The following is an 18,038-nucleotide window of genomic DNA, read 5'->3' on the forward strand; positions in this document are numbered from 1 at the left end:
AGACACACAAACTCTGACCTGTGCACACTTACAATTGCCAAGTCATATAAACTAGAGGAAGAAATATTATAATCTCACAAAACGGGGAAAAGGATCTCTGTATGGGGAGAGAGCCCAAACCAGTTAAACTCTCATTGGCTGAAGAGAAGAGGTTTAGAAGTGACTTGATGAGAGAAAGACAGTTTAAAACAGAAATGTCTGCTTATTACATATGGCCCCACGTGAGTTCTTCACCAGGTAACTAGTGGGAGAATGGGAGATAAGAGGACTGAAAGCTTTATAACTTCTCTAAGTTTTTACCTTTAAAATTGTAGGTAGTGTTTTCAGCCCTCCTGGCCAGCCCTGTCCAAGTCTCAGGTGGTTCCCTGATCTTTCATTTGCAGCCCCCATATATTAAGTTGATGGAATGGCCCGTTTATACCATTTGAGATAATGGTCTGAGCCCACCACTTGCTCCTGAGGTGACCCAGCAATTCAATGACAGATTTCCTACTTTCTGGGTCACTTCCTGACACATGTCCACCTAACCAAGAAGCCAGCACAAAGGCAGGAGACGGCAAGCTAAGGGAAATTAACTGCTCTTAATCAGCTTCTTCCCAAGTGTTTGTGAAGATCTGTCTTTTTTTTTCCCCCCTAGGGCCACACCTGTGGCATATGGAGGTTCCCAGGCTAGGGTTGGAATCGGAGCTGTAGCCGCCAGCCTACACCACAGCCACAGCAACCCCAGATCCAAGCCAAGTCTGCGACCTTCACCACAGCTCACAGCAACCCCCGATCCTTAACCCACTGAGCAAGGCCAGGGATCGAACCCGCAACCTCATGGTTCTTAGTGTGGTTCGTTAACCACTGAGCCACGACAGGAACTCCATTTGTGAAGATCTGGACTCATGGTTCCTGCCTGCCACATGGCAGTACCAGCTCTTTAGAGAAGCAGTCTCAAGAGTTTTGTAACTAAACACCCCTTCCTTAAAAATACATGAGTTTGTACTGCAATATATGTAAAGCTGTTTCTAAATTAGTAATATATGACTAAATTTAAGTGTAGAATATTAGCAAGAAGTTTGTCTTTTTAGCTTAAAACGTAATAGAAATTCTCATGTTTCCTCCCCATGGCAGTGGAATGTTGTGTACTCTGTACTAATAGCGAATGCAGAAGGGGGACCTGTATGTTTTTCTGGTCACAGCAGAAAGCAGGAAACAAGAAGATGGCCTATATATAAATAGGGAAGGTGTGAATGTTGAGGTCTGAGATTTTATGCAGTTTTCACAGTTTAATGTTTTTGAGACAACTTCGTTGAGGTATAATTTACATGCAATAAAATCTTAAAATCTTCCAGCTTTTTGTTGTTGTTGTTGGGTTTTTTTGTGTGTGTGTTTTGGGGTTGGTTGGTTAGTTTGTCTTTTTAGGGCTGTACCCACGGCATATGGAGGTTCTCAGGCTAGGGGTCTAATTGGAGCTACAGCTGCTGGCCTGCTCCAGAGCCGCAGCAACGCCAGATCCGAGCCGTGTCTGTGACCTACACCACAGCTCACGGCAGCGCCAGACCCTTAGCCCTCTGCATGAGGCCAGGGATCAAACTTGCATCCTCATGGATGCTCCTCATTTCTGCTGAGCCACGACGGGAACTCCTAAAATCTTGCAGCTTTAAGTGTATAATCTTTATAGTCATTTGCACATTGGCACAACCATCACATAGAACATTTCCATCATTTCCAAAAGTCCCCACTGTTCTTTTCCAGTCAATCCCTTTCCCCCACACTCAGCCCTGGGCAACTACCGATGTCCTTTCTATTTTATATTCTTACTTGTCCAGGATGAATCCTATGACTGGAACAGTAGTGTCTGTAAATCTTTTAGGTCTGACTTTTTAGATTCGTAAGATAATGTTTTTATCAATTGTGTGTTCCTTTTGACTGCCCAGGAGTAGTCCATTGTATATAGATCCCTTGACTGTTTACCCTTAAGCCTTCAACAGCTAGAAAATCTGACAAAATTTTTGTTTCAGGTTTTTGCATAGCATTGTTTCATCAGTTTTTAACGCAGTAATACAGTTAAACTTTACCTGGTAGAGGGCCAAGCCTGACTTGAAATTTGGTCGTGTCTCTGCCTTCTGCCCAACCCTATTCCTCTTGCCCTGAAAGCTCAATTCATCCTGAAGCAGAAAGAATAGAAAATCCAAATCAGAAAACAGGTCATGAAAGTAAGTTGCCAGGATGGTTAGGGCAGAATAATTTCTTAAGCTAGCACTCTATGCAAATCTAGACATGAAATCAAACAGTACATCTCCAAAACCTCTGATTGTGTTTTAGGTGGTCAGCATTTTTAATTAAAAGCTTTAAAATTAGATCGAAGGGAAAATGTTTTTCTTTTTCAGCTAATCATTTTTGGATTTTTCCTTTAAAGTATACCTTAAATTTGACTGTCGAGAATTTCATGAAATAGAGTAGAAAATTAAATTACTCTGTGCTCATCTTTTAGAGTTAAACTATTTCTTAATAATGTGAATACTGCTGGAGCAAATAGACCCTAGATCTCTGCTGCATTGAGTGTTGCTCTCTCATTTCTGTGCATGGAAGGAAAGGCAGGGTTTCCCTCAGTGCTCTGACGTGCTAGTGGCATGCCAGGAACACAGATGTGTTCCTTCATGGACTGCAGATTCTCTGGCCTTGAGGTGACCTGACAGTCTGATGATCTCAAAACCTCTCATCTGGTCTCTCTTCAGTGTCTTTACATCTTTCCTTCTCTATTCTCCCTTTCCTTCAAATAAGAAAAACTCATTGCTCTTACTTGACTTTGATTTTAAAACCAGGCATCATATAAGGTGCTTTGCTATGAATAAAGAGTTCGCATAAAACCATCGAAACCATTATAGTTGATTCTACTCCTGGAAAGATTTTTTTAGAAAATTGCTCTGGAGCCAAATAGAACTGGGGACCAGATTTCTACTGAGTGATGTTATTACCACTTCCAGTGAAATAATACAAGGAAGAAGTCTTTTCATTTAAAATGCTCAGATGTAAATATTTTAAGTGTATTATACTTTTTCTAAACCCAGTAAAACTAGTTTATAAGCCTGGACTAATGGTGTTACTCATCTTTTAATTAATAGGATAGCCAGTTATTATCATAGGAAATCAATACTTATCCTGATACCTTGCATTTCACTTAGCAGGGTAAATCTTATTATCCTCACTGTGTAAATAATTCCCAATGTAAAGGGTTAAAGTTCACGGAACTCTGGTTACAAATGGGAAAGCGTAAAATAATTGACTCGACCACCTTCAAAATTGAACAAGAAGGGGAATTCCCGTTGTGGCGCAGTGGAAATGAACCCAACTAGTATCCATGAGGATGGGGGTTTGATCCCTGGCCTCACTCAGTGGGTTAAGGATCTGACATTGCCGTGAGCTGAGGTATAGGTTACAGACACAGCTCAGATCCCATGTTCCTGTGGCTGTGGTGTAGGCCTGCAGCTGTAGCTCCAGTTAGACCCCCTAGCCTGGAAACTTCCATATGCTGTGGGTGGGGCCCTAGAAAGACAAACAAAATAAAGAATAAAAATATTGAGTGGGAAGGACAAGAATCCAGTTAGACAAACTGATGTGATTTAGCATTCACACAGAAGACTATGTTAGTATGGGTTAGTCAGGAGTCAGGATGTTCATAGTGACCTAACAGACTGAATTTTTATTTTATGAATGTTTATGCTCTGATAATACTTAATTCTTTTTATGGCTCTTCGTCACTTTGTAAAGTGTATTTGACATGATAAGGGGGCCTAGGTTTTAAATCTATACTTCTCAAGCCTTCTGTGAGGAAGTACCAGCTTTCCCCCAGGCAGTCTTGAGCCAATATTCAAGTTGAATAAAATGAAATTAGTTTAAGAAAATATATCATGCCTTTAGTTGTTACAGAAGTCTCACATCTGAAAATTTCCAAATGGTTACTCTTTAATTATTTGCAAACTGGTTCAGACTGGCGCTTAGTCCTTTTTGAATGGCACGTAGACCACTCATGGAAAGTCTTGTCCTAACAGAGGAGTCTTAAGCCACTGTTTGAGAATCACTGCACCAGATCATGCTTATTTCTGTCACAGAGATCTTCAGGTAAAAGAACCTGGCCTTCCCTTTTTTCCCTTTGATGATATCTTCAACCAGGTCAACCCCAATATATGCTAGAACTGATATTCATGCCAGGCACTCAGCTCACAGACTCATTCTGTTGCATCAGAAAGTACATCAATTTTGTTTCTTGCTGCAGTTTCTCTATTTATGTATGTGATGGTGTTAGATAATCTTGAATAATGGCTTCTTTGGAAAGAACATCCATGACATTTCACGTTGCCTAAATCCAGAGAGTGCCTGTCAGGAGGACTCCAGTCTGAGTATATAGAGTAGATATTTGTCTTGTTCCCAAGCATATTTGTTTACAAAGATGTTATGTTGTCCTCTGTGTAAATATAAGTGGATGCTTCTGTTACCACTATAAATGAAGCTTCTCTTTTATCATTCAGGCTACCAGCAAAGTCCTAAATTTTGCTTACCTGGACCTCTTCCACCAGAAGTAAGTGGTTTAACATAACATTTAAAATACCATTTTAGTGGAAACAGCTACTCTGGACTTAAAAAAAAAAAAAAAAAAAAAAAAAAAAAAGAGTCTCCATGGCAGTGGTTTTAGAAATAGCAGCAGGCATCAAGGCAAGCCAGGAGAGAAGAGAAACCATATGGGACTGTTATGTGCAGTTAAGGGAGGGAAGACAGGAGAGTGATGGAAAGAAGATGCCTCAGGTGGGTTTGGTAAGTTGCTTTGGTTTCAAAGGCCTATTTTAATACCAGAGGCCACCACCTCTGTAGACATTGACATGCAGATTGAGGTGCAGGCTACATGGGGAGACCCTGAAGAAGAAGTGGTGGGAGCATGCTCAGATTGGTTTTCCATAGTGAAAGTCTCTGTTAGAGAACAATCAAGAAAATGGATTGATGGTAAAGAAAAATGGTGTAGAAGAGGACATGACAGTGCTCTGGAGACCAGCCTTGCTTGGAAATCCCACTTTTTGTTATCACTACCTCAGTATGCCCACCTGGGAAATGGCCTCATGGGATGACAGGCACTAGCTCAGTGAACTTGGAGTCAGAATTCCTGGGTTCCAGTGCTGGACCTCACATTAGCTTCTTAGCAACCTTAAGCCATCTCGCCTTTCTTCACCTCGGGTACTTCATCTGTTAAATGTTTGCTGAGCCCTGGAAGCTATTACAAGTTTCAAATGAGATAATCTCCACAAGATCACCATTTATTGCTCTGCTTACTCACAACACCAGCACTCTCCTTTACTTCCCTGTTCTAAAAAAGGATGTAAGGGGGACCAGTGTCTGTGGGTGATGCTTTTATTGTTTTGTTTTGTTTTTGTCTTTTTTTGGGGGGGGTCACACCTGCAGCATATGGAGGTTCCCAGGCTAGGGGTCTAATTAGAGCTGTTGCTGCCAGCCTATGCCACAGACACAGCAACGCCAGATCCAAGCCATGTCTGTGACCTACACCACAGCTCAGCTCATGGCAACACTGGATCCTTAACCCACTGAGCGAGGCCAGGGATCTACCCCTCAACCTCATGGTTCCTAGTCAGATTCATTTCTGCTGTGCCACGATGGGAACTCCATGTCTGTGGGTGACACTTTTAAAAAAATGATCACTTTAAGACTCTAGGACCATCCAGAGTCGCCTCGTATACAAATCATTATATGACTACTCTGAACAGATTGTCACGCATGACAGCTTTCGCTCTGAAAGCTAATTTTATCTACAAGATAAGGGAGAGACATCTGTATTTGACAATTTATGGAGGGCTAGACCCTTGCACATATATAAAATGCTAGAATGCTAGGAATGAACCTTATAAGGAACAGCATATAATTTTTTTTTTTTTTTTTTTTGGCCATCCCGCAGCACATGGAGCTCCCAGGCCAGGGATCAGATCCAAGCTGCAGTTGTGACCTACATTGCAGGAGAGGCAATGCCAGAGCCTTTAATCTATGCTCCTGGGCCAGGGATTGAACCTGTGTCCTTGCATTGCAGAGATGTCACCAATCCCGTTGTGCCACAGCAGGAACCCCAGCACATAACCATTACAGCTTCTTTTTAAAAAATAATTTAAATAAGTATTGCCTTATTGTCAAATTAGTTGTCATGATTCAGACCATACAATCATGGTCTAGAAAGAATTTCATATCAAGAGCTATTGAGTAGAACTATCTACAAGAGAGAATTTTCCCATTGCAAAAACAGTATAGTTTCCTTTATCCTGTTTCCCTAATGTAATATCTTACATCAGCATAGTACAGTTGTTAAAACCAAGAAATTATGATTGAACCACACTGTTAACTAATCTAGAGACATCATTCCAGTTTGGCCCCATTTTCCCACTAATGTTCTTTTTCTGGTCTAGGATCCCTAGAATCTCACATCTATATGTCCTTAGTCTCCTCCAATCTGTAACTAGTTCTTTGGTCTTTGTTGTTGTTGTTTTTAATCTTTCCTGACCTTTATACTTTGAGGAATACTTATGACTGATTTGCAGAATGTGCTTTAATTTTGATTTATCTGATTTATTTTTGTAATTAGATTGGGGTATAAATGTGGGAGCAAGACTGCCCCAGAAGCGACAGCATGCCCCTCTCAATATATATATGTATATCACGAGGTCCACGATGATCCTTGTCACTGGTAATGTTCACTTTGATGACTTGGTTAAGGTGGTGCTGCTAGGTTTGTCCATTATAATGTTATGGTTTTCCTCTTCACAATTAATAAGACTCTTGTATTGAAGATGATTTTATGCTTTTCTAAACTGACAGTCAAGGGTTGGAGCAAGTGCTGTTCATAGAGGGTTGCCCGGTGTCCTGTCCTGTTGGGAAGGAGCTGTGCCCTAGAAAATGATGGAGTCATTATTTGTGTTTGAATAGATTTCTCTCAATCCATACTGAAATGGATTGCCTGACATTACATTGCAGGATTTTTAAGTCCTACCTCCAGGCATATCTCATAGTTACTAGCAAAAATGAAAGTGTGAAATGCTTTTTAATGTATATTTAACCACACATAGTCTGGTGATTACTGATGTGTATTCTCCATGGACTCCCTTTGCTATCAGAGGAGTATGTTAAGAGACAACATTTTTACACATTTATTCTATCGAAATCCATCGCATGTTTACTTTCTAAATATCTATAACTGTCATTTAGAACAGGATCATAAAAAGTCAAATACTCTTACTCAACTTTGAATTATAGGATTACAATCAATTTTCAGAAAAAGTACAATTACTGTTTTTCCCTACTCTGCCTTATGAAATTGCTGTTAAATGTTAAATGACATTAAAATATAGCCATTAATAAAGGAAAAAAATATAGCATAGCAATGGGGGTGCGGGGGTAATGCTACCCTATTCATCTTTTTGATTCAAAAACGCACATAATAGCTTATTTAAAGGAATTTTCATCATTGAATCCAGGGTCATGCCTGCTTGTATGAAGAAATAAAATTTAAGAAATGTATTTAATTCCTGCCTATGGTGTCACTATTTGATAAGGATTAAGGTACCATTTTTTTTTTTTTGCACTTATTCTGAGTTGCACAGAAGGAATTCACATCTTACACTAATGTATGCTAAATAGTTGCATAGTCTCTAGATCATTGTTGTGGAAGTAGCAGTAGTGTAGGCATTTTAGATCACAGAGACCCAGTGGTCTACATTTTGTTTGCTTTGACCTTATTAATAAACTCAATTTGTTTCTCTAACTGTGACTCTAATGACGACGTTTGCATGGCAGAAAAGTTTGCTTTGGGGATGGACTCTTACTAATAGTGTTCTTCGCATGTTGTTTTCTCCCCTCGCTCTCGGTGTTTCATGAGCGGACAGAGCCCCTTCAGTTACATTGAATAATTATGCACAATCAATAAGTTTTTGTGTTTGTCTTTGTTGTTTCTTTGATGCGGCCTCTAGGATGCTGCCGGCAAGGTGCTGGACCGCTGGGCCATCATGTCTCGAGAAGAGGAAATCATCACCCTTCAGCAGTTTCTTCGGTTTGGAGAAACCAAATCCATCGTGGAACTGATGGCAATTCAGGAGAAAGAAGGGCAGGCCGTAGCTGTACCATCTTCAAAGACAGACTCAGACATCAGGACTTTCATTGAGAGCAATAATCGCACCAGGAGTCCCAGCCTCCTTGCTCACCTGGAGAACAGCAATCCTTCCAGCATTCATCACTTTGAAAACATCCCCAACAGCCTGGCGTTTCTGCTGCCATTCCAGTACATAAACCCAGTCTCAGCCCCCCTGCTAGGATTGCCTCCAAACGGGCTGCTCCTAGAGCAACCAGGCCTGAGGCTGCGGGAACCCAGCCTTTCAACCCAGAATGAATATAACGAAAGCAGTGAGTCTGAAGTTTCTCCCACGCCCTACAAAAATGATCAGCCGCCCAATAGAAACGCCCTGACCAGCATTACTAATGTGGAGCCCAAAACCGAGCCAGCCTGCGTGTCCCCCATTCAGAACTCCGCTCCCGTCAGTGATCTGACCAAAACTGAACACCCGAAAAGCTCATTCCGGATCCACCGGATGAGAAGGATGGGCTCAGCCTCTAGGAAGGGGAGAGTGTTCTGTAACGCATGTGGGAAGACCTTCTATGACAAAGGTACTCTCAAAATCCATTACAACGCTGTTCACCTGAAGATCAAACATCGGTGCACCATCGAAGGTTGCAACATGGTCTTTAGCTCCCTCCGCAGCCGGAACCGCCACAGCGCGAACCCGAACCCCCGCCTTCACATGCCTATGCTAAGGAATAACCGAGACAAGGATTTAATTCGGGCCACGTCAGGGGCTGCCACTCCCGTCATAGCAAGTACAAAGTCAAATCTCACACTCACAAGCCCCGGGCGGCCCCCAATGGGTTTTACCACTCCCCCACTAGACCCTGTCTTACAGAATCCTCTCCCTAGCCAGCTGGTGTTTTCTGGGCTAAAGACTGTCCAACCCGTTCCTCCGTTTTATAGAAGTTTACTCACTCCGGGGGAAATGGTGAGTCCTCCAACCTCCCTCCCGACCAGCCCCATCATCCCCACCAGTGGTACCATCGAGCAGCACCCCCCGCCTCCCTCTGAGCCAGCAGCGCCAGTGGTGATGATGGCTACGCACGAGCCCAGCACTGACCTGGCGCCCAAGAAGAAGCCCAGGAAGTCCAGCATGCCTGTGAAGATCGAGAAGGAAATCATCGATACTGCCGATGAGTTTGACGATGAAGATGATGACCCCAACGATGGTGGCGCTGTGGTCAACGACGTGAGCCATGACAATCACTGCCACTCCCAAGAGGAGATGAGTCCAGGCATGTCTGTGAAGGACTTTTCTAAGCATAGCAGGAGCCGGTGCATTTCAAGGACTGAAATAAGAAGGGCCGACAGCATGACTTCTGAGGACCAAGAAGTCGAGCGGGACTATGAGAACGAGTCTGAGTCTTCGGAGCCCAAACTAGGTGAGGAGTCCATGGAAGGGGATGAGCACATGCACGGCGAAGTGAGCGAAAAGGTTCTGATGAACAGCGAGAGGCCCGACGAGAACCACAGCGAGCCCTCTCACCAGGACGTCATCAAAGTGAAGGAAGAGTTTACAGATCCCACTTACGACATGTTTTACATGAGCCAGTACGGACTGTACAACGGCGGGGGTGCCAGCATGGCAGCCCTGCATGAGAGCTTTGCCTCCTCTCTGAATTATGGCAGCCCTCAGAAGTTCTCCCCAGAAGGTGACCTGTGTTCTAGCCCAGACCCCAAAATCTGTTACGTGTGCAAGAAGAGTTTCAAAAGCTCCTACAGCGTGAAGCTTCACTACAGGAACGTTCACTTAAAAGAGATGCATGTCTGCACGGTGGCTGGCTGCAATGCCGCCTTCCCCTCTCGCCGAAGCAGAGACAGGTCAGTAAATCTCCATTGGCTGCTCCTGCTGGGGGTGGAGGGTGCCAGTCATGGTGGAATTCCAACAGTGAAAAAAAGAAAAGAAAAAGATCCAACTTAGATGTTGTTGGTGCACTGTAAGGATTGTCCATGGGGACCACGTGATCCCCAAGCTGCCATGCTCGGGAAGGATTGTTGCAGTCTGTGCTTGTTATGATTAAGCATGCAGAATCATTTGCCATCTTACCCAGTAATGCACGCCATTTTTCTCTGTGCTCTGTGTGTGTGTGCGCGCGCGCGTGCGTGTGTGTGTGTGTGTGTGTGTGTGTGTTTCCATGCATCTAGGTGTGAAAAAGTTCACTGTAGACACAGTTCCCTGCTTCCCTGTGAACCTCCACTTAGAAGCCGCAGTTTCTGTTATATATATTTCTGCTTTGCCTTGTGGCTTTTTAATTCAATCACTATATTATCTTCATACACACATATTTATCCAATATAGAAACAGAAATGTACGGATGGAAAGAACCATAGGTCCAGGACATCGAGACAGCCTGCATCTCCGTAGGTATAACCAGAAATGTTGTTATCATTGTGACATGAGTATTTAGTGTGTCCCTGAGTTCTTTGAGAGTCATGAAAATATTGGAAGAAAATGGGACCCACGGAATGGTTGATGTGGGGAAGCGGTGCGGTGACACAGGTTACTTGTACTTGACAATGTCTTTGAGCACATCTCTAAAATATAGTCTGTCATGGGAGTTGTGCACAGAAGGGGAGGCATGCATATGCTTGGAGCATCAGTTAGAATATATATGTCCTGCCTTCGAATGACATCACACCTTAGCAATGTAGCTGCAGCTCTGAAACAGTTGGGCTTAAACAGAAGCAGCTGGTCCTAAACCTGCGATGTTCTTTTTCAGTCTTAAAGAAAATGTAATATAAATGGAATGTGTCAAGGTAGTCAGTGGTGGGGGTAATAACCCAGTGGTCCTAACCTTGTAAAGATAAACTTGTGAGCAGATTGTTTACATGATATACCAACCCAGCGAGAGTCACATGGTTAGTTCATCCCCTTCTGTGGGATGTGGTTTTTGGATTTACACTGTCTTTTAAAAATATTTTTGGAGGAAATTGTGTTACATGGTAAAAATCAATATATGTAGAAGAAACAAAATTACCTAGGAATTTTCCCAATAGCCACCACCAAAATTCTAGTGTTTGTGAGGTCTTTGACAAAGTAACATATGATAGAAGTACACTGAAAAGTAGTGACCTTTCTCTAGAACGCTGTTTTTTCTTCATACTTAAAAGTTCAATCTTGTAACAAAAAAGTTAAATATATTTAACTGAAATACAAGGGACCCAATGCATGAAAAGCAAAACCTCAGAGGAAAAAGTAAGGGGCTTTCTTTATACAACGCTCAAAACATGCTTTGAAGAGAACTCCCATCTTCTTAAAAATTTCCCTCTACTCTTCTCCATTTACCTTGTTCTGTAAAAATGTTTTATGGTCACAAGAGTTTTTTTAGTTCCAAGTTATCATTGAGAGTCCTAGAATATGGCAGATAAGATAGCTACACTTTGAGTAATAAAATATAATACTATAACCAAGCCCTCCCCCAAGGTTGTAATATTCATTCTTTTACATTTGAAATAGTGCACTTGTGATAATGAGGTTAATGCATTGGCTTTTTTTTAACAAAAATAAAAGACTCATGAAAACCTGCATAAAATATTTATGGAAATGGAGTGTTTGAAGACAGGCCAAAATTTAAGCTTATTTGCATGAATTCCTATCACAGTTTTAGTTGGTTTGCTGAAAATACTGCAAGTCATAAGACTGCAATAAATGGCTCTGGGACCAAAGGCCATAACACCCAAAGCTTGGTGCTTTCATTTATGTCTATGTCAAGCCACTAGAAAACTCAAGCACTTGTGTTTTTATGTCCTAATGTTTAAGGAAGTACTATGGACAGGGTGGTTTGTCTGAGGAAAAACATTTATTGATAGCAGGAGAATATTTCAGTCTCTAATTTTATTCTAAGGATTAGGAGTTTTGTGGGCGATCAGCCATGTAGAAGTTTAGACCAATGCCTTGGATAACAAGGATGTAGGATATTCTAGATAGAAAGATTAATACAGATATTCGGGAGGGTGCAAATCTCAGAAGATAGGTGATCACATTGCATATGGGTGAAATGGCACATCACGCCTAATCTTTGTAATTCTCGAGTTTTGTCACACACGCTAAAAAAGCAAGTTAAAAAAAAATACTGAGAGTATTTTACGATACAGGAAAGTCCTTTGATTCTCCTTTGATATTTTGCTTTTCAAGAATACTCAAATCTTTTGACTTCAGGTTAAAAACTTAGCAAAAAGCTCTTGATATTTTGCCTTTTTTTTTAGGAGAGGGTACATCCTTGTTGAGTCTGTGACTTGAGTTAGTACATGATGTGAGTGTAGCTACCACCAAATAACCAAAAACAATGATGCCACTAGGGTAGCCCCTTCTTCTGCATCTCAGGAAACATATTGCTACTGTCATTGTACTCCTGTTTCAGCCTTTTATTGTCATTTCATCAACTAATGTCAGCCTGTCATTTAATCTCCTTACTCACAAAGCTTCTTGCCTCTACATCTCTGAGGTACCCCTTAGATTCATCTTCCCCTTTCTCTTCACTTTTACTGTGTCAGTCACAAGAACCCCAGGAATTTTGTGTCCCCGCTTTTTTCCTCTTCAGTTCACTCTGAAGCTAGGATATGTTTTCTTACCTTTCTCTGAGCCAACATACCTTCCCAAACAGAAACCCTCCTTTGCCTTTAATCCTGCTGTCCTCAGCCCATTTCTCTCCTCTCCCCAGAGTCTCCACGGTTCATCCATCCTGGACTCCACTGTGTCTTTCTTGTGCAGACAAGGCATTAGAGGGCATTTTGAGATGGGGCTGCGTGTACAGGGCTGCAGGTTTCGGGGATGCCTGTGATGAAACTACCAGAATAACCCTCTTTCTTCTGTTGAAAGCATTCTTCCTGTCGGGGGCCGGGGGAGGCGGCACTTAGAATACCCTCTAGGAGTGAGGCACAGGTCCTCTTGGTCCATCTTCCAAGGTGCTTATACACAAAGGAGTTTCGGTTTTGGTCTCAAGTAGGCAGTTATTACGATGGAAGTAGAAAGCCATTAAATGCTATGTTCTAGATTTGCCAGTTAGTTAGCTGAGACTTCCAGGTCTTTGCTTATAGTCTTTCTAGGTTTTTGTTTTTGTTTTTGTTTTTTTTTTTTTGTCTTTTGTTGTTGTTGCTATTTCTTGGGCCGCTCCCTCGGCATATGGAGGTTCCCAGGCTAGAGGTTGAATCAGAGCTGTAGCCACCGGCCTACGCCAGAGCCACAGCAACGCGGGATCCGAGCCGCGTCTGCAACCTACACCACAGCTCACGGCAACACCGGATCGTTAACCCACTGAGCAAGGGCAGGGACCGAACCCGCAATCTCATGGTTCCTAGTCGGATTCGTTAACCACTGCGCCACGACGGGAACTCCCTTTCTAGGTTTTATAATGAGATTAGGGTAAAGGCTTTTTGCAAAGCAAGAATGTTCTTTGTCTAAAGTCACAAAAAGGGAGATGAGAGAGAAAGGGTGGGGCACGAGCAGGGTTGGTGAGGGCTGAGGGTTCTGAGCACAGGGTCAGGTGTCCTTTTCTGTGCAGTCGTGAATGAGTGTGAGTTTAATAAATCTGAAAGCAAAGAGGACTGTTCCACGCTAATGACAAAGGGCAAACTAATACACACAAACTCCAGTTCATCTGGTCACAAGGTGGCTGTTAGAATAATTTTTATTGAGTTATAGAAGTAAAATATCAATTATTTTCCCTGAACTGTAGAACTGTAAGGTGATGGGGCTGAAGTATTTAAGGATGTGCTGATAACAGTGCAGAGTGTTACACCTGACAATCTCTAAATACCCTTCTTTCTCGTTTGTGCTTTGATTTTTCTGTGAAGATGGTGTTCTGTCAGGGAACAGGACGGCTGACCCTCAGGGAGGGGGGGGTTTGTTTGTCTGTTTTTTGGTTTTTAGGGCCATGCTCACAGCTTATGGAAGCTGCCAGGCTAGGGGTCACATCAGAGCTACAGCTGCCGGCCTACACAACAGCCACAGCAACACCTGATGTGAGCCACGTCTGTGACCTACACCACAGCTCACGGCATTGCCCACTGAGCACGGCCAGGGATCGAACCCGCACACTCACGGATACTAATGAGATTCATTCCCACTGAGCCACGATGGGAACTCCCTGCCCCTCAGTATTTAAGTATACTAATGAAAATATTCCCTGGGCAGAAGGAATTCTAACTGGTCTAGAATCTACAGTTTTCATAAAGGACATCTTCTCCACGGCAGTGTCACAGAATTAGCTGAGCCTGGCTTATTGGTCATTTCTCCTCCTCTGTCTTGAATTTTCATCTGCAGGAAGGCCGAGTGGCCATGGATCACCTGTATGTAATTGAAGCCCACTTAGAAATTTCATTTGGGTTTTTTTTTTTTTTCCCCAGAAAAAGAAAAACCCTTCTGTCCCTTTTCCCCAAAATTCCTTGTCATTTGCTAATATGTTAAAAATCTCTTTATATCTGTTTTAGTGGTTGGCAGTTTTAAAACTCCCTCAACTATAATGAAGACTTGTACACAGCAACTAGATAGTCTGCAGAGAAAGAAACATTTATCTCTTTACTTTGCACCTTACTTGAGTTTTACCGTCTTTGTTCCTCTCTTCCTCTGAGAATAGTGGCCACTAATACCAAAGTTAGTCTTAAATTTTATCAAATAGGTAAGCGTATATGTCTGATCTTCGAACAAAATAATATTTGCTTAGGGTGACTTATAAATAAATAGGAGGCAACCATTGGGGCCAAGTGTGAACCTTCTCTTTGATTGCTAGTTAAATCCGTCCAGATTTAAACATGTAAACTTCTTGATTGGTATGGAGTAAGACATCTGTATTTGGTTTATTAAAACCTGCTGATGTTTCCAGAACTAAATTCGTTTCTCTATAGGCCTCTGGGTAGCTGTAGCTAAAAAGCAGAGATGTATCTTGCTTGTCTAGATTACCTGACTTCCAGCCCTATACAGGTGTGCAGGAATAAATTAACATGAGCTACCTCTGATGAGCCACCGCATACATTAACAACAGAGGTGAAGATGCGAAAAACATGCTACCTGCCTGCTGTTATCACCTTCTCAGCAGCGACATCCATTTTTTCCATCATTCTCCATGTTTGGAAACTTACAGAGAACTTTTCTAAAGAGAGATTTTCAATAAATACACAGGATTTCACCAGGCAATACCTCCAAGAAATGAGCCACTTAGCACCAATTTAAGATAACTATTAGTATATTTGCCCTAATATAATTAGCCGTCAAACACAGTATGTTAATCCTCTCCAAGTACAAGAAGAGAACATTGGAAGGCATCAGCCTTTTCATTTCCTATATTTGTGTTTCTCAAACTGCAGCTCTCCTTTTCTGAAATTCTTTTAAAAGGTGAAGTCGTGCAGGTCTTCTGACTTTTAAAGGAAGAGATTTTTTTTTTTCCTGGTTACTCTATTTGGTTTCACAATACAGCTAGCAGATCAATAGGTCTTTTGTACTTATCTCCATTACTTTCCATCAAAGGCAAACAAAATAAATCCCCCTTCTGAGTAATTGCCAGTTGTGCCCTCCTCAAGCGAAACTTTGGTAGTAAGATAAACTTCGGTGTCATTCCTGTCTCTGGGGTTCTTTTTATATACTAGGAGAGGAGCAATGAGCAAAACGGTCTCCTTGTATCATGGGGAGAGACTCTGTCAAGCCTAAAGTGAGCCTCAGATCTTCCTAATGACCTCCTGCTGGCCCAGCTGGATGTAAGACAAGCTCATTTAAGCCTCTGCTGACCTTTCACTCCTCCGATCCAAGTGCTCCACCAGTCACTTCCACCAAACTGCCTACCAAATAGACAACAAAGCTGGACGGCGGGCAAAGGACCTTCTTTTCATGATACAAAGAAATTTTTACAAATTTCTACTGATGGGAGTAATGTTAACTCTCTCAACGCTGCCTAAGTTCCAGCGCACAAATGTCATGCTTTTATATACCCTCTATCCCACCATCCCTCAAAAGGAAGAAGCTCCTGCTCGCCAGCGCTAACCTAAAAATTCTGGCAGAAATAGCGTTTAGAGCAGACGGCACATACTGAATGCACGGGCGGTATTTTTCATGATGGCACCACTTCAAAAGGGTCACCTTCCTGATTTATGTCACCCTAGGGTCCATCACCATCTCTCTGATCCTCAGATAGACCTTATCAGTATGAGGCTTTCTCATAATCATTCATTCCAAATAATCATTTTTGTAGGTAATCTCCTAAAAAAAAAAAAAAAATGGTAGGCCGTGTCTCACCTAGAAGCAGGTTATAAGACTTCACACCTATATTAGTATTTGCTTGCATCATTCGTGGGAAGATGGGTTCTCTCTGAGGTGAAAAGCTTCTACCAGCTCTTTTTCTGTAAGTGATCATTCTTCTGTTTTGCTAAGAAGAAGACAGACTTTTCTTTCTCTGTTGAAGTTTCATAGTGAAGGCTGGGCTAGAAAGCATTTCTTTTTCTCTCTTTTTTTTAAAGCCTTCTCAGAAATAATTTAATGTTTTTGCCCTAAGACTCCCACAAGCTTCAAATGAATGTGGCAGAATATGAAAGGAGTTTACACTTGCCAAAAAATTACAATGTCATAAAAAAGGGATTTATTAACTTTGATTCTTGAGAGCCAAGATATGTGTGTGTGTGTGTGTGTGTGAGAGAGAGAGAGAGAGAAGCAGGCCGAGAAAGAGAAGGAAAGAATACTTTTCAGGAAAGGATAATTTTTCTTCAGTTATTTAACATAAAAGTACACTTAAAAAAATAACCTAGATTTTATGTCCTAATGCAAGCTGCTTGAATTAAAACAGGAGTTGTAAATTCCTGGTAAAAAGCTGTTATGCCTGAAGTGTTCGTGATCTTAACTCTAGTACTTTATGGAGTTTATTACTTCTTTTATTAACTAGGGGGGAAAAATGTTACCCACTTCTAGTTTAATTCTTTTTCTTGCTTGCTGTAATTATTTTGACTTTACCTTAGGTGAAAAAAAGCCAAGTGTTTCTAACTGAACATATGTAAGTGATGCCTCTGTTTTACTGTTGTATGTATCAATCTGAATTATTACCAGCTATTCGAAAATTATGCTAACGTTCTAATCTAAACGCATCCACATAGTGTTACATGTGTGTTTATACATAAACACCCACATAAATAAAAATATCAAAAGACATATCCTCCTTCATTGCCAGGATAGACATCTTCATCTTGGAAAGTAATGCCTGAAGTTACTTTATCACATGAATGGGAAATAAGGTTTTTTTCAGTCAAAGGAGACACATTTGGGCAGTGAGAACAGCAGTCCTTCAGTAGGAAGCCTCTGGGGTCTGATGGCCAGCTGAGGGGAGCCGATCTAACTCCGCTGCCTTTTTAGTCCGCTCTGTCACTGAGGGGGCACTGGTGGGTCAGTGCGCTCACTAGTAATTGTGTTTTACAGACTTCTAAAGCAATTGGCTCAGTCAGTCCCAATTCAATAAAAGTGGAGAGCAAGAGAGAGAGCACTTTTGTTCTATTTTTTACTTGAAATTATTTCATTCAGCAGTCTGTCTTTTTTATTACCAGGACTTGACATTAGCACTCCAAGCTATATTAGCATCCATTTCAGCAGTTCAGTAATGGTATTAAAAAAACACTTAACTTCAACGGTGAATGGTTGTATGACAGTACCATAAAAAATCCACATTAAAAAAAAAAAAAAACTTACGTATTTGTCCCAGCAAATTATTTTTCACTTGTTTAACCACTTCAAAGCTATGTTCTCGTGATGGGCATTCAGGAGAACCTTCTTGTTCTCAGAAGCAAGCAGTCAGTGTTGCTCTGTTGATTAGGGACTTGGGGAAAGAGGAAAGGGAAGTCCAGTGGGGAGAGGGTAGGTAAAGATGCTGTTTACCCCGTAGTTAGATTACCTTCCATTCATCAGCAGAGATGGAATTGG

At 41.8% G+C, this 18,038-nt stretch overlaps 1 protein-coding gene and 1 long non-coding RNA gene across 51 annotated transcripts in view; one reads left to right on the top strand and one right to left on the bottom strand.

Annotated features, from left to right (window-relative positions):
- LOC146407013 (uncharacterized) overlaps positions 1-2,153 on the bottom strand; it is a 29,003-nt gene extending 26,850 nt beyond the window's left edge. Inside the window, exon 1 of the long non-coding RNA XR_014821245.1 lies at positions 2,064-2,153. This is a non-coding gene — a long non-coding RNA (uncharacterized LOC146407013). The remainder of the gene's footprint in view (positions 1-2,063) is intronic.
- Positions 1-18,038, top strand: part of BNC2 (basonuclin zinc finger protein 2) — a 448,897-nt gene that overhangs the window by 419,235 nt on the left and 11,624 nt on the right. For 25 of the 50 annotated variants that reach the window (XM_084984850.1, XM_084984712.1, XM_084984771.1 and 22 more), the window contains one exon: positions 8,001-9,970. In XM_084984850.1, the coding sequence (XP_084840976.1) occupies positions 8,001-9,970 (1,970 nt within the window). Of the gene's footprint in view, positions 1-8,000; positions 9,971-10,448; positions 10,515-18,038 lie in introns of all 50 variants that reach the window. The other 25 variants (XM_084984833.1, XM_084984694.1, XM_084984754.1 and 22 more) reach the window with 2 other exon arrangements.

This window comes from Sus scrofa, chromosome 1 (assembly GCF_054392235.1).
Source record: "Sus scrofa isolate SSC_HxYL_T2T_F1_AM1 chromosome 1, Sscrofa_HxYL_maternal_Yorkshire_Landrace_v2.0, whole genome shotgun sequence".
Classification (NCBI taxonomy): Eukaryota; Metazoa; Chordata; class Mammalia; order Artiodactyla; family Suidae; genus Sus; species Sus scrofa.